Genomic DNA, 14,660 nt, shown 5'->3' with positions numbered 1-14,660 from the left:
AGGGCATGACAGTATAATAAGCTATGAAGCACTTGACAGAATACCCTAACTAGACTCTAATGAGTGTGCAATAAATTAAAGAGAGCTGCTGAGCTGAGCTGCAGCTCAATGAGTTTCACAGATTTTAGTAGCAGGAAGACTCAGATTGCTTAGTGCAATTTCCATGAATCATGAATCTGAAAATAGCTGAGCTCAAATACCATATAGCCTTATATAGACTCTTCTGAGTTTTCAGAACAAAGACATCAGAATTAAAAGAAGAGACAGGCAAATCTAAACATGTTATACAGACTAAAATTGTAATTGTGCAAATTCAAAATCTATCTATCTATCTATCTATCTATCTATCTATCTATCTATCTATCTATCTATCTATCTATCTATCTATCTATCTATCAGAAAATTTCTTAATATTAACACCATACAGAGGTCCATATTTTTAAATGGACAGTGTTTTAATTCTGATTTGGTCTATCATACAGTATAACATTCATTCTTTCATTCATTTGTTTATTTTATTTTATTCTATCCAAATAAGACTAAATTTAAGTACTATTAGGAATGGATTCAACTGTGAAAATAGCTACTCCATACCAGAATGGAACCCTCTTTTTTTCACTAGAATAATTATGTATTGCGCACAATTAGACCTAGAACATGCATCACAAAGTAAATGGATCAGTTTTGATTTCATATTGATTTTACTGAAGGAAAAGTTCTGAGAATATGAGAATATAAAATATAAAATATGAGAATTATAAATATAATTATTATAAAAATAATATTATTATTTTATTCTCCCTTACATTAAGAAAAAAAATGTATTCCCTATAAATCTTTGTTCCAATTTATTAATATTTATCAATAGTATCTTCTTTTCTTTTACCTTGTTGATTGTTTTTGTCATGCAACCAGACACCTCAAATATACAAAATCATTTTTGAATTTTCACAATTTCAGAGGAACATATATTCCCCTAATCATTGGGAGGAACAGAAGCATCTTTAGAGAGGTTAAGAGAAAGGAAAGCAACTTCCGCATTCAGTTCAGCATTCAAATTCACTATAGATTGTGCCATAGCTGCTGGCCCATCATGCAGTGTGGCTTCTGACGGTTTATTGGTCTGAAGTGGTATCAGGTATAAGAAGGTGTAGAAAATTTGTTGGACTCTATTGTAGCTTTAGCCAGAAACACAGGGCACATTTTCCATTTTAACACGACCCATCTGAATAACCAGAGCTGACCATTTCTGATCACACACACACAGCAAACAACAAACCGTTGCTTCAGGACTGAATCTCTAGAGGTGAGCAATCAAGCAAATGGAACCAAATGATGTCACTAATATAGTAGACATGGACTGAATCAGTCTGAATGCCTGATGACAGACAACCCAGACCCCCCCCCCTCCCTTTCAGCTAAGTATGGCATTATTAAATCTGGCTCCTTTACCATGTACTATATGCTGCTTATAAATTAGTACTATACAAACTATACAACTTATAAATGAATACATATACTGTTATTAGATTGTAATACATACTCAATTAAATTCATCAACAAGTATGTCCTAATATATAAAATATATAATATATTTGTATGTGTTCAAAGTTTATACTTTTTAATACTCACTTGGGTAAATAATCCAGAACAGCCACATTAAAAATTAATACCCATAAGCAAATCTTTAGTGCTGTTTAAGACAGGCCAAATATTCCTGTTGAGAGCTGCCCGGTCTAAGTAGCACAATAAATGCTGTATCCAAAGCAAGCTTTTTTAAAGGTGATTTAGAACTCAGTACACGTCCAGATGGTGAGTTGCCTATTTGTCCATTTTCTTTGAAGGAAAGCAGGAAAAATAAAGCAAAAGGGGTCCCACTTTATATCAGGTAGCCTTAACTACTTGCATTTAAATAACTGATTTGATATAATGCACTTATTGTGTACCTTCATGTTTTTACATTGTTAGTATATATATATATATATATATATATATATATATATATATATATATATATATATATATATATATATATATATATATATATATATATTTAATACCCGTATGTAATTACATCTGTAATTAATTTATGTTATTCCATTCATAAATACACTGTTGACCCAACCCTTACACCTTAACCCACCCTTAAACCTACCCATACCACCAAACCTGTTCCTGACCTTAATCATAGCAGCAAAAGTGTTTTGCAACCCTGGATTTTTAAATACATTGTAGTTTTTTATTTATTTATTTATTTTTATGTAAGTGCACATTAGTTAAGGCCACCTAATATAAAGTGGGACTGCAACAGGCAAAGGTTCCATAGACAAGCAGTTGTAGTATTACAATTCATCTTGACTACAAGAATATTTCAATGATCTCTTCTGTCTGATGACATTTATTATGATTGAAGGCATAAACGATTAATACTCAGTTGTTTAACCTAAAGTGCATGTCTTTATAGTCTAAGATTCATCTACAGGAGCAGAGAAAGTTTCACAGGAAAGCCTCAAGGGTCAGAATTAATAAGATCGCTGTAAACAAAAATGCTAATTATTTTCATTTGCTAAATCTCATGTTGTGCCATCTGTATGATTTTTCTTTTGTCTCTTTTGTCTGTGGATCAAATAGGAAGATATTTTGAAGAATATCTGGATTTTTGAGCTCTAAAAATGACATTAATCAAAAAAAAAAAAAAGCTATATATTTGTCGCTATATTGCAAGTCTTTGGAAGCCATACAACAGCTTTATGTGAGGAGCAGGGTGAGATTTAACAAACTATTTACTTAAAACCCTCTACCATAGCTCTCAAATATCATTGTCGGTTGTACACATTCAAATATGACTTATCAATGTCTTACCTCATTGGTCATCATGAGCAATCATCAAAAGAGCTTCAGGACATTCTACAAAACATTTTCATTTTGTGTTGCACAGAAGAAAGAAATCTCATCTCATACAAGAAAGTTAATCATCATACAATTAAATCATACATCTCAAACAAGTTTGGGACAACTTGAGGTTGAGTAAATAATTTTAAGTCCTACTGACAGTAATCAAAAAGCACTAAAAAATTCAGTTGATTGCATTTAATGTTAACTTAAAATATAGCAAAATACATTTTCATTTTAAATTGCAATTAACACGGAAATATGTGTCTGAAAAAACATTTCACAGTTCACACTTAAGTACTCATTCACATATTTAGTTCACACACACACACACGCGCACACACACACACACACACACACACACACACACACACACACACACACATACACACACACACACACACACACACACACACACATATATATATATATATATATATCCATAATAAGAGCTCTTCTTAAAAGTATTCTAAATTTATTTTAAGGTATCCTTGTTACAGTGTAAATATACATTTAAGTAAAGAGTGATATTACTTAATTACATGCACTTACTATATGGTTAGGATTAGGGTTAGGGTTTGGCTTAGGGTTCTTTGCATGTAATTATGCATCATTTATTGTAATTATAATAGTAAGTACAAGTAACGTAACAAGGACACCTTAAAATAAAGGACAAATTTATGTAACACTTTGTATTGAAAGCATATTGATACATTACTAGGTCTGTAAAATATGTGTTTATTTGTAAAATATGAGTCGAAGTATAACTGTTTAACTGTATAACTAGAAGTGAAATGAATCACACACATTCTGTCAATTTGTGTGGGCAGAAGTTTAGTTAAGCATGGAACATAGAGGAAAACAGAAGCCTACACAACATACAAATCTTCTGTCATTCTGTCTTTTTAATTTTTTACAATGTATTATGTATTATTGGGTGTTTGTGGGTTATTTGAGTCTTGTGTTTTGTATTTGAATTGCACTGGATGTTTAGAAAGTGCTCACAAGGTACTGGATGTATAGATGTAGATACATGTAACACATGCATTTATTGTATCTCTTTTGTTAATTTCTTGATTTTGTGCAATTCAATAATATTTATATATTTGTGGCACAGGTGCTTAACAAACTTTTAGGGTTGCTGTACATAAGTCAGTACTGCATTGCAAAAGTTTCTCAATCAGTACACTATTTTTTTTATTATATGGAGTGAAATGTCTGTATAGTAAGTAGTCAGCATTCAATAAATCCTACTAGTTCCCTGACACTACTAAACTCAAATATAAATCATTTAAAACAATCCTTTTGTTGAATAAACAATATGTCAAGCACGTTTTTCTAATTAAAAGTGAACTCCGAAAATGTTCGCATTTTTTTTTTTTTTCAGTTTGGTGTTTATGACAAATGTGTCATCTTAACACTCTTTTTTGAGAATAAGGGTACTCTTAACTTTTGCCTGGACTTCTCACAATAAAGTGAAGATTTCTGGATGAGCTGGAGACACCAGAGAAATCACATTGCACAGATGGATTTTTATTCTTGGCAAGCATTCTGTGTGTTTGTGTCTGTGTGTGTGTGTGTGTGTGTGTGTGTGTGTGTGTGTGTGTGTGTGTGTGTGTGTGTGTGTGTGTGTGTGTGTGTGTGTGTGTGGTATTCACAAGGAGTGCCAGAGCTATGCTCTATAACGTGTGAAGCACTCGTTACCTTTGGAAAGAACAATAACAAAAATAACGGGCAAAAGCAGACTTCTGATTGGCTGCCATAGAATGAGCAGGCCTGGCCAAGTGTAGCTGGCGCCCTTCAAAACGGCTTCAAATTAGAACTCAGTTTCAAACAAGAATTTGCAGATTTTCATCTTATATGCTGATACATAAAAACAATGAAAAGTGTTAAAAAATGGATCATGCTTTTTTTATATGCTATTAACTGTGAGTGCATACAGTATATGTAAATCTGGAAGCAGACAGAGTGTGAGAAATTGGTTATGCATACTTCAAATCCCCTCCTAAAACAGCTTTGCATGATTCAGTAATGAATGTCAGATTTCACATGAAGAAGATTTGAAATCATAATCCCTCTTCTCTGATCATTAGACTAATTAAATCCAGACTAATAGGAAATCTGCTTCCTGAACTTCCTACTTTGTCACTCTAATGATACAGCTTGGCTAAGGAACAGTCATGTTAGATCTTCTGGGAAATCTCACTGACTGCCTGATCAAAACCATTATTTTATATTTTATAATTATTCTGCATCACAGACCTGAATGTGAAAGGCTTTTACCCAGTGCCCTTAATTACTATCAGCTTAAACTATTAATTCAGTTAATATATACAACCGTTTCTTGGACTGACAAGGCTGGATCTAGTTCTGTTTTTTATTATGTTGTTATATGGGGTCTGGTTTTGCTCTGGGTCTTGTATAGTCTGTGTAGGATGGCTAATATTAGCCATAAATCATTATTTAAGAATGTTTGTGCATTTTCTTCTTCGTTAGAGAGAAATGAATAGTTTAGGTTTGTTAATCATCACTTGTAAACAGTCAACACTCTTGAGATTCACAAATTTCTTCAAAATGCCAATTCTAGACCAGCATCTAAAAACAAAACAATCAAAGTGTTCGGACATTCTTTGTAGGAACTTAACCAAATGCTTTTGGTTATTTAACCTCAGAGCTTGTAGCAACAAATGAAAACATGCAGACTAAATAACCAGTAAAAACTGTTTGGCCATTGAAAGTAGAACAATAAGTTCTGTAGACATAAACAAAACACACAGTGGAGAGAAGATTCCACTTGAGGATCCCGATACGCCAAAACATCGGTTAATGAAACCTGCCATGTCATGACTAATGGCTGTCCCGTGTGGTAAAAGAGACACTACTTTTATCGGGCTGTAATTGAAGCCTCTGAGAGGCTGGTAATCTCTGGTATTTTCTCAGAGAAAGCCATATCATTAAATGCTGATAGCCACTGCTATCTCTCCACAGCAAAATGCCATAGCACTGACCCAGAACACATTCTCTCTGTCAGAAAACCTTCCTTATCCAAATCCCAGCTGTCGCTCACTGTATATCAAGCACACAGCGCTGCTCCTGGCCCACACAGGGAGAACAGCCCTTTGTCCCTCGACTCTGTCTCCCAACTTGTTCTCTATCTCCCTCACACACATATTTTCCCTCTCTTGTCTATCTAGTTCTCTCTTGCTCACACTGTCTCTCTCTCTCTCTGTCTCTCTCTGTCTGTCCTTGTCGTACTTTGCTGTCTGCCTTGTGTAATTTAGTCTGGAAACAATGCACTTGTACACACACTAGGGGTGCGACAACAACATAATGGTTGCGCAACAAATAATTAGTAGTCATCACTTTGATGGATTGAGTTGTATATTTTTCTTGATTTTAATGTGACTAAAATCATTTTTTCCCAACATTGTGAAAAAGAAACAGACAATGCGGTCTTGTGAACTGGCTTTCTGATTTATGAAATAATATCACATGAATTATTCCACTGGACTACTGTTGGATCTCTCGTTTGTCATCCTAAATCCTTAGCCACGTGTCTATCCTGGTCTGTTTTCACAGGGATGCTTTTTTTCTTTTTTCTTTTTTTCCTTAATTTTTAATCCACATTTTCATCCTTTACGGTATTATTTTTAGCTAATCACAATGGACCAAAATCTTTACGACAAGATAAGTAATTTTAAAACACAGTAAGGAATGACTTAGCTAATAATTAAATTTGGAAAAATGTTAAACTCACAAGTTCAACAAGCTCTCAAGCATGTCCCCAAGCATCAGACTTTTCTAACTTTTCAGAATTTTTCATTAATACATTTTAATATCACATACTCCCAATTAGAATAAAACAGATCAATATTTAAATCTCTTAATCATCTTGAACACTCAGACGTGTACCTGAGTCACTGCAACAGTGATATGAAAAAGCATTAAAGGGTTAGTTCACCCAAAACTGAAAATTCTGTCATTAATTACTCACCCTCATGTCGTTCCAAACCCATAAGACCTTCGTTCATCTTCAGAACAAAAATTAAGATATTTTTCCATGAAATCCGAGAGCTTTCTGACCCTGCATGGACAGCAAAACAACTGACACATTCAAGATCCAGAAACTTAGTAAAGAAATCCTTAAAATAGTCCATGTGACATGTCAGAAATTCATCTGATTCATCTGATTGCCAGTCAAGAGAGGTTAATTGCCTCTCGTTACCCCCTGTGCACTGTACAATAAACCGCAAGCTGACGCATGCAAAACCTGAAAATAGGCCTGATCTGAAAAAAGTCACATAGTATATGCCCAGCTTGAGATGGTTTGTATTCACAAGCCAAAAGCTTGAGCCACCATGAAACCAATCAAGATTATAGCAGAGTGTCTTTATACACAAAGTGCAAATATCCCGCCTTGTTGGCAAAGGCTATTTAAACTAACTCTGACCACAAATTTACAAAAGAAACCCATTTGGTAACACGAGCTGTGGTGTGAAGAAGAGTAGATTAGTGTAGACATTAGCTTAATTTCAGCTAAGTCTTGCAGGGCAAAAATGTTCTGTTATCTTCAAAGTGTAGCGATGTAAGAAGTATAGCTCACACAGACCTCACTTTCAAACCAAGCAGCTTTCTTTTGGACAGTTTGGCAAATTTGTAAGATAAACTTTAGAAAAACCTGTTTGGTGAAAGCTTTGACCTGTACACAAAATATAAGTAATGCATTACAATATTGCGTTACTTCCAAAAAAAAAAAAAAAAGTAGCTAATTACATTGTTTAGTTACTATTTATGAAAAATAATGCATTATGTTACTTTTAAGTTACTTTTTAAATCTGGGCTGGGCTTGCTTGTTTGTTTTTAATATAAAAAAGTTATTCTTATACAAATGTAAAAGCCCTTTCACACCAAAAGTGAAATGAATATGCCTTATGCTGAAGGAAATGTAAATTCATGTCTGTACAGTAGAGGGCGCAGCTCAAACAAACTGCATGAAGGATATGATACAGCAGAAGAAAGTTCAACACTATTTAGCAAAAACAAAATTGAAACACAAATGTGTCATTTTTGCTTATTAGTATGGTTGAACTGGTTCATTAGCAAAGACATTGATTAATAAAATGGGATTAAATACATAAATGATATTTGTCTTATTTAACATATTCAATTATTGCAGGATTGTATAATATTCTGAGTTTGCATTTGACTACTTTTATTAATTTTGAGAAATACTAAATCTGATTTTGTGCAGGTGAGATGAGTAAATGCATGTTCATATTTATTCTAGAACAACAGTAAGCATCATGTTCACACAGCACACACAATGCCTCTGCACTTACTCCCAATTTCTCTCAACATGGCAACACAAGAGCTGTCAGTCAAGACATGGGAAACAAAGAAACTGGTGTTACTTATTTGGAGTAACTTAGATATTCCCTTCTAAATTAAAAAGTAATGCGTTACTTTACTATTTACTTTAAAAAAGCAATCTGATTACGTAACTCACTGTACTTGTAATCCATAACCCCCAACACTGGCACAACCCCTATACACTTATACATTTAATGCAATCTGCAATAAGTGCAACAATCCTCTGATGAAATAATAGCAAGTATGGCATGATTTTTATCAAAGTACATGTTGCATGACTTCAAACCTGCATGCTTTCTCATTCGCATTATCTTAGCTGTGCGAACATTCTCTACATCACACACTTTCTGTCAACACAGTGTTAAACTGCAAAGCCCGTTGATGCTGCACAGTGTATTGTAAGTCATTTTATATCAGGTAAACAATGACCCGCGGACTGGTTAACTACTTCTCTGGACTATAAGATGTCTGGTTAAAATTAGTACTCGCGCAAAACACACAGAACAATCACTCTTTCTAAATGCACTCAGATACGTAAGAACCTGTATATACATGATTCCCACATCTCCCTCTCACCTGCAAACACACAACACTAACACCTGCATCGCTGGCTCATTGGGTGTCATGTGGGCTGCTGCAATAAAAAAAAAAAAAAAAAAAAAAGCAGAGAGGAGGAGGGCAGGGGGTTTGGCGCTCATAGGCCGAGTTGGGAGAATGTTGTCTTGCCATGGAACTTGTACTCGTCTCGCTGTGTTTGTTCTTTACATGACTTTACGAGGTTTCAGTGATGCACTCGACCAGATATGCTGTATACAGCGCTTCCCCAGGCCACCTCCATGTATCCATTTTTCAATTACTCATGCTGGTTAAGTTCATTTTTGAAGCTTGAGCAAACTACCATGATATTCTGTTTGTGTGGATAGCTAATTCTGAGAAATGAATGCTGTGGGAAAGCTTATGTCGTATCATATTGAAATGCTAAATGAAAACAGATTAGACTAGGTTTTTGTCATGTGGGAAAAAGTTCACACTCTATTAAGGCCATACTTCAAAGGGAAGGGAATATTCAAGTGTTCTAAATAGGTCTCGTCTGAATCATGAGTGTTCCATTTAAAGTATGTTTGAAGAAAATGGATTTAAAACATAAGAAGTTAAAGACTTATGTGTCTTTCACCTAACCCACAAATCTACTAAGGACAAAAGTCTTTATTAAAATCTTTCTTTTTTTTAAAAAAAAATCATGGTTTAAATCTCCTTAACCATTTTAAAATTACTGCAATTCAAGAGTTGCTTATGATTTTATAAAATAATTTTTTTTTATAAGTAGTTACATCAATTAAAATAATATTTTAAACATACAATTATTCTACCATAAATAATATAGTTATATTTAATTAGTATTATAATTAATATATATATTTTTTTTAGGTTAAATTTTGTATTTTTATTTATCAGGTTAACATTGGGCTATTTAAATAAAATGTGCAATCACAGATTTATCTATTTATCGTGCATATCACATATAATATTATATCTATTTATAAAGGTTTCACAAAACGATAGATAAATTAGTTCAGATTTATCTATCGTTTTGTTGAAACCGTTTTTCTATCATTTTGTGAAAGCTTTAATTGTGGATATATCAATTTCTTAATATAAATATATATGTATATTGACAAATAAACAGTCTATGTTTTTGTGAAATATTTATTTGTGGCAGAATTTAATAAAAGCAATAATTAAAACATTTCTAAAAAATGGATTAATATCCAAATTTACCAGTACATAATATGTTTACCAGTACAAGTTCTATGAACTTTTGAAAAATTATATAATGGTACACTTTCTGATCTGCACTATACTGACAACTGTTATCTTACACAAACAAAAAAAACAAACAAACAAACAAATAAATAAACAAATAAACCAATAAATATGGATGTTTATATCTTACACAGAAAAAAAATGTTAGCTTAAAATGTGCTTTACCGTATGTGGCGCATCTAAATTTAGTCAAAAATATTATTTTCTCATCAGTGAGTCAGACCTCACTACATGAGGTTAAACAAATGAATAAATAAATAAGTTACTGGATCATGTAGAAATAGCTGAAATAACAATTTACAGTATAATAGGAAATTATTCTGCACAGTTACTAGTCGGTTTTCTTGGCTGTATTGGCAAAAACATTGACAGAAGTTTAACTGATTGATTTTTCAGATAGTGTCTAACTCTGCCAGGTGAAATATTGCATGTCTTTATTTTTTATGTTAGTAATTTTGCAGCTGGGTGCCTTCTAAACTGGGGTTGAGTAACATCTTTCAAGGTTACAGTACAGCATATGCTCCACATGCAGCCCATGTTTTGCAATAAATCAAAAATGTTGCTCATATTACAAAAGAAAAAAAAAACTCCAACTTGTACTGTAGTAAGACACAATCATACAGCAACTCTGTGTACAGTCTATGTGTATGTGTAAAGTTTTTATTGTAAGAATTAGATTTATGATTACAAAAATTGGATTATACTTTCTTATGTTGACTGTGATTTTAATGTATTTTGTGTTATGTGTATTGTAGTTTTGTTAACTTAATTCAGTATCATAATCTGTATCTGTATCATATAACTTTCAGTTAATTCAGGTTTTTTTTTTTTTTTTTTTTTTGGGGTTTTTTTTTTTGTTTTTAATAATTGTGTTTTTAATAACAACATACTGTAACTAAGTCAAATTCATTACCGTTTTTAATACTGATAATCTGACCTACTTTGCTATTAAACTACACTGACAATATGTTTCATACTGTGAAGTTTTTTATTTCTGTTTTGTCTTAAATCGATGCTGATGAAGCGAAGTGCGTAATTTGTTCGATGTTAAAATTACATTGACAACACCAAAGGTTGATTCACTGCACAGCAATATTGGCTCAACCAATTATAGGAGTTTAGGGGTGGGACTATCTGTTTTTTTCAGAGGGGAAATTTGTTTATTATCATTATTATTATTATTATTATTAATTCAATTCCATTTAGTCATGCTAGTAGAAAAGAAATACACATAACCTTTAAACAAAAGATCTTAAGATTAATCATCAAAATAATGTCTACTGACAGTTGGTATATTCACTGCGCTCGGACACATCGCTACATGCTGACAGAATTAAATCCTCAGAAAATATTATCTTCTAAGTCTGCGGCATGCCAGAATTGGCCAGGTCGAAGAATTTAGAATTACTGTGACTGGAAAAGTGTGCTAAATTCATGCTAAATGTGGAAAAGGAAACCTAAAATCCCTCTACTGTCAAGAGACGCTTCCTTTCTTTCTTCCCTTTTTTTTTTTTAATAAACCCAATCACCCAATTGGTTTTGAGGAAAAAGCTTGATCCTGTTATTGGCCTAAATATGTCGTCCAGCTCAGCAGAGCAGCCATAACTCCTCATGAAACTTTGGGTTCTTGGAGCTGACAGCGTTCGGAGATAAGTTTTTACAAATGAGGCACAGAAGGGAGTATAACTTTTGAAGCATTTAACTTTAGATTTTTTTTAAATAGCTTTTTTAACACAACCTTTCTGGCCTCCTGTAATGATTAGATGAGGATGATGGAGGATGTTTAAACATTGCGGAGATATTTCTACACTGTTTAATGCTGTTGAGCTCAACAAATCACACATGCACACACACTCTGTGCAGCTATTATTACAGTACATTTCAATCTATAGAGTTCTTGCCAACATAAAATAAGCAGATATTATATCACAGGAGATAAAAGTCAGGGAGCGTTAAGGGAAAGTAAATGAGAACGTGGCTACATATGGAGAAGGAGCTAAATTCACAGAGAAATCTTATTCACAGAGAACTTCATTTATTTTATTAATCATGCAGAAACGCAGAAGTGTTTATGTTCACATTGGTCCTGTTGTCACAATTTTTTCTAATTTATAATTAAGAAATAAATGTGTATTGCTAAATGTGCATGATGTGACTTTATGAACCGCTGATTATTTGAATTTCCAAGGAATTTATTTTTATACTCTTTTAAAATCTAGCTATATATCTCTATGAGGTCCAATGTGTTCCTTGCGGACTAACTGGTTCTGAAAATATTTCCTGAAGACAGGATTATATATATATATATATATATATATATATATATATTGTACCTTGCCGTTAAGACTTTTCTCGGTAACACAGTTCAAATTCAATTTCACTCTGTTCACTTTTGAAAATTAACACATTTTTAGTTTTAATGTTTATAAAATGTAATGTATGTAGTAATATTATTTGTAGTGTGTGTGTGTGAGAGAGAGAGAGTTTCATATATTTGTATACTGACCACCCCCTCCAACCACAAGTATGACAGTACCTCAGCAGCATCCACAAATTTCTCTATTCTATGCTCTCTTTCTGATTTGTACTCTCAGTGGTCAATCTCAATGGTTTTAGTGCACAACTGAATGGACATTTGCCACGAGAGCTCTGAAGCAATCTTGACAAACCATTCTTCTGTCTGCATTGCTCAAATACTTGAGGAAAATAAAAGAATGCTGTGGCAATTCGATTTCTGGGGCATGTTTTTATGCTTTGACTGGTTAGTGTTATTAGTCACTCAAGTAAGTTACATTAATTGCTATTTGTTTAAACTTCACTACTAAAACAAGGGTATTGAGGCAAACAGTTAATCGCCTTAATGCAATTTTTCTCCCTTTACAGAGATCCAGACAGATGTATTTGCATTTTCTGAGAGAATCATTTTTAAAAGACATCATATAGCTCTACTATTCAACATTGTCTGCAAACTGATTCAAGCGCAGAAAGAAATACTCCACACAGTTGTCTTTGTTGAAATCGTATGAAATGCTGCATTGGAAAGGCAATGGTCCTCTTTTCTATGGGCACAGAGGGGTGCACAGGAAGCAAAAGACCTTTATGACAAAAGGTCAATGGGTGTACTCAAGTCTCACTGACAATGTGCCTCAGCAAGCAAAACCCAACTATTCAGCTGAATCACTAAAAGATGCTCTGATGTTGGGGTATTATGCATTCTAGAATCAACGTTCATCTTTATATGAACTAATATGTGTAAACTATAAGTGAGGACAGAAAATTTAATATACTAAGGTATATTTTAATTCAGTGTGACCATATGAGGCAGCAAAAAGAAGCTGTAAAATTGTCAGTGGGTTATTTTTGCATTACAGTTTGTCAAGAAAATCCTTCCTAAAACTGATATTTGTAAAACAAACAAGTATTGTATGAGCATTGCATGTAGGATGCATTGTTACTGTATAAATTTGGTGCAATGGCATTGTAAATGAAAGCAGATATTTTCATAAATGAAAACAACTGTATCAGGAAGCATTGTTTTAAAATAATGCAATGGCTTTGACACAGTATAAGCACTTTATGTGTCACACTGACAGCTTTGAATGACGCACTATAGTTATCCGAATGACAAATATGTGAATGTGTGCAGCTGAACACATGCGGTGGAGAGCGGCGTTACGCACGGACTTACCCGAGGACCATTCGACTTCTGCGCTGAGGCTGGTGGCAGGCACATCATCATCAATAGCGTGAGGGAATACATAAATACAAAAAGGACCATATTGTGGCAGTACATTCTGTCTGAATTTAAAGTGTTAAGACAACTGACAGCCTACGGGACAAGATTAAGTTTAGAATTGGCAGCGGTCCTGAAATTGCAGGAAATTCCAAAAGTTTGTTTCCAAATAAATTCGTCCTCAGCGGGCTTCTTCTTTACGCGTGTGCATTTTCATAGTGCCAGAGAGTACGCAGACAAGATGATGAAAATCGTAATGATGCACTCTTTCCACTGCGTGGGATGTACTGTCCTTTCCAAAGCTACAGGTTGAATAGTTTGCCTTACACTTTGGGACGTGTTTAAAACCTAAGGAGGTGGGATTATATGACGTGACTGACAGTGGGGACGTCCAATGACAGTGCACTAAAACAGGGTGAGGGGTGCAAAAGACCGCGGATTAATCATCAGTCCACTTGGTTACCGCAAGAGTAATGACGCACAAAGCTCTACGTCTTTCTTTAACCCAACAGTCCTGCTAAACAATTTTACAACTTATTTCTTTTTATGGATGATTAATTGGCGTAAAAGGTGTATGCATGTATGTATTTTTGAATTTATTTATTATAAATGCAATTTCATTTCCGTTTCATGGTTCGACAAGCAATTGTTCTTTTGTTTAAATATTCGACTAAAAGCCCACAGTATTTTTTTTATTTCTTTTTTTTAATTATTATTATTATTTTAATATAGACATGTTGTACTGTAGATTTTGGTTACACTTTATTTTAAGACGTCCGTGTTACAGTGTAATTGTATATTTAGGTACCGAGTAATATTAATTAACTACTTTCTATATGGC

At 33.6% G+C, this 14,660-nt stretch overlaps 1 protein-coding gene across 8 annotated transcripts in view; it reads right to left on the bottom strand.

Moving 5' to 3' along the window:
* The window catches only part of LOC109087477 (SPARC-related modular calcium-binding protein 1-like), a 55,070-nt gene extending 40,914 nt beyond the window's left edge, over nt 1–14,156 (bottom strand). For 7 of the 8 annotated variants that reach the window (XM_042742964.1, XM_042742966.1, XM_042742963.1 and 4 more), the window contains exon 1: nt 13,775–14,155. In XM_042742964.1, the coding sequence (XP_042598898.1) occupies nt 13,775–13,879 (105 nt within the window). In that variant the 5' untranslated portion in view covers nt 13,880–14,155. Of the gene's footprint in view, nt 1–13,774 lie in introns of all 8 variants that reach the window. The other variant, XM_042742967.1, reaches the window with a different exon arrangement.
* Between the last annotated feature and the right edge of the window lie 504 nt (nt 14,157–14,660).

This window comes from Cyprinus carpio, chromosome B17 (genome assembly GCF_018340385.1).
Source record: "Cyprinus carpio isolate SPL01 chromosome B17, ASM1834038v1, whole genome shotgun sequence".
In the NCBI taxonomy this organism is placed as follows: Eukaryota; Metazoa; Chordata; class Actinopteri; order Cypriniformes; family Cyprinidae; genus Cyprinus; species Cyprinus carpio.
This window is presented reverse-complemented; position numbering and strand designations above follow the sequence as displayed.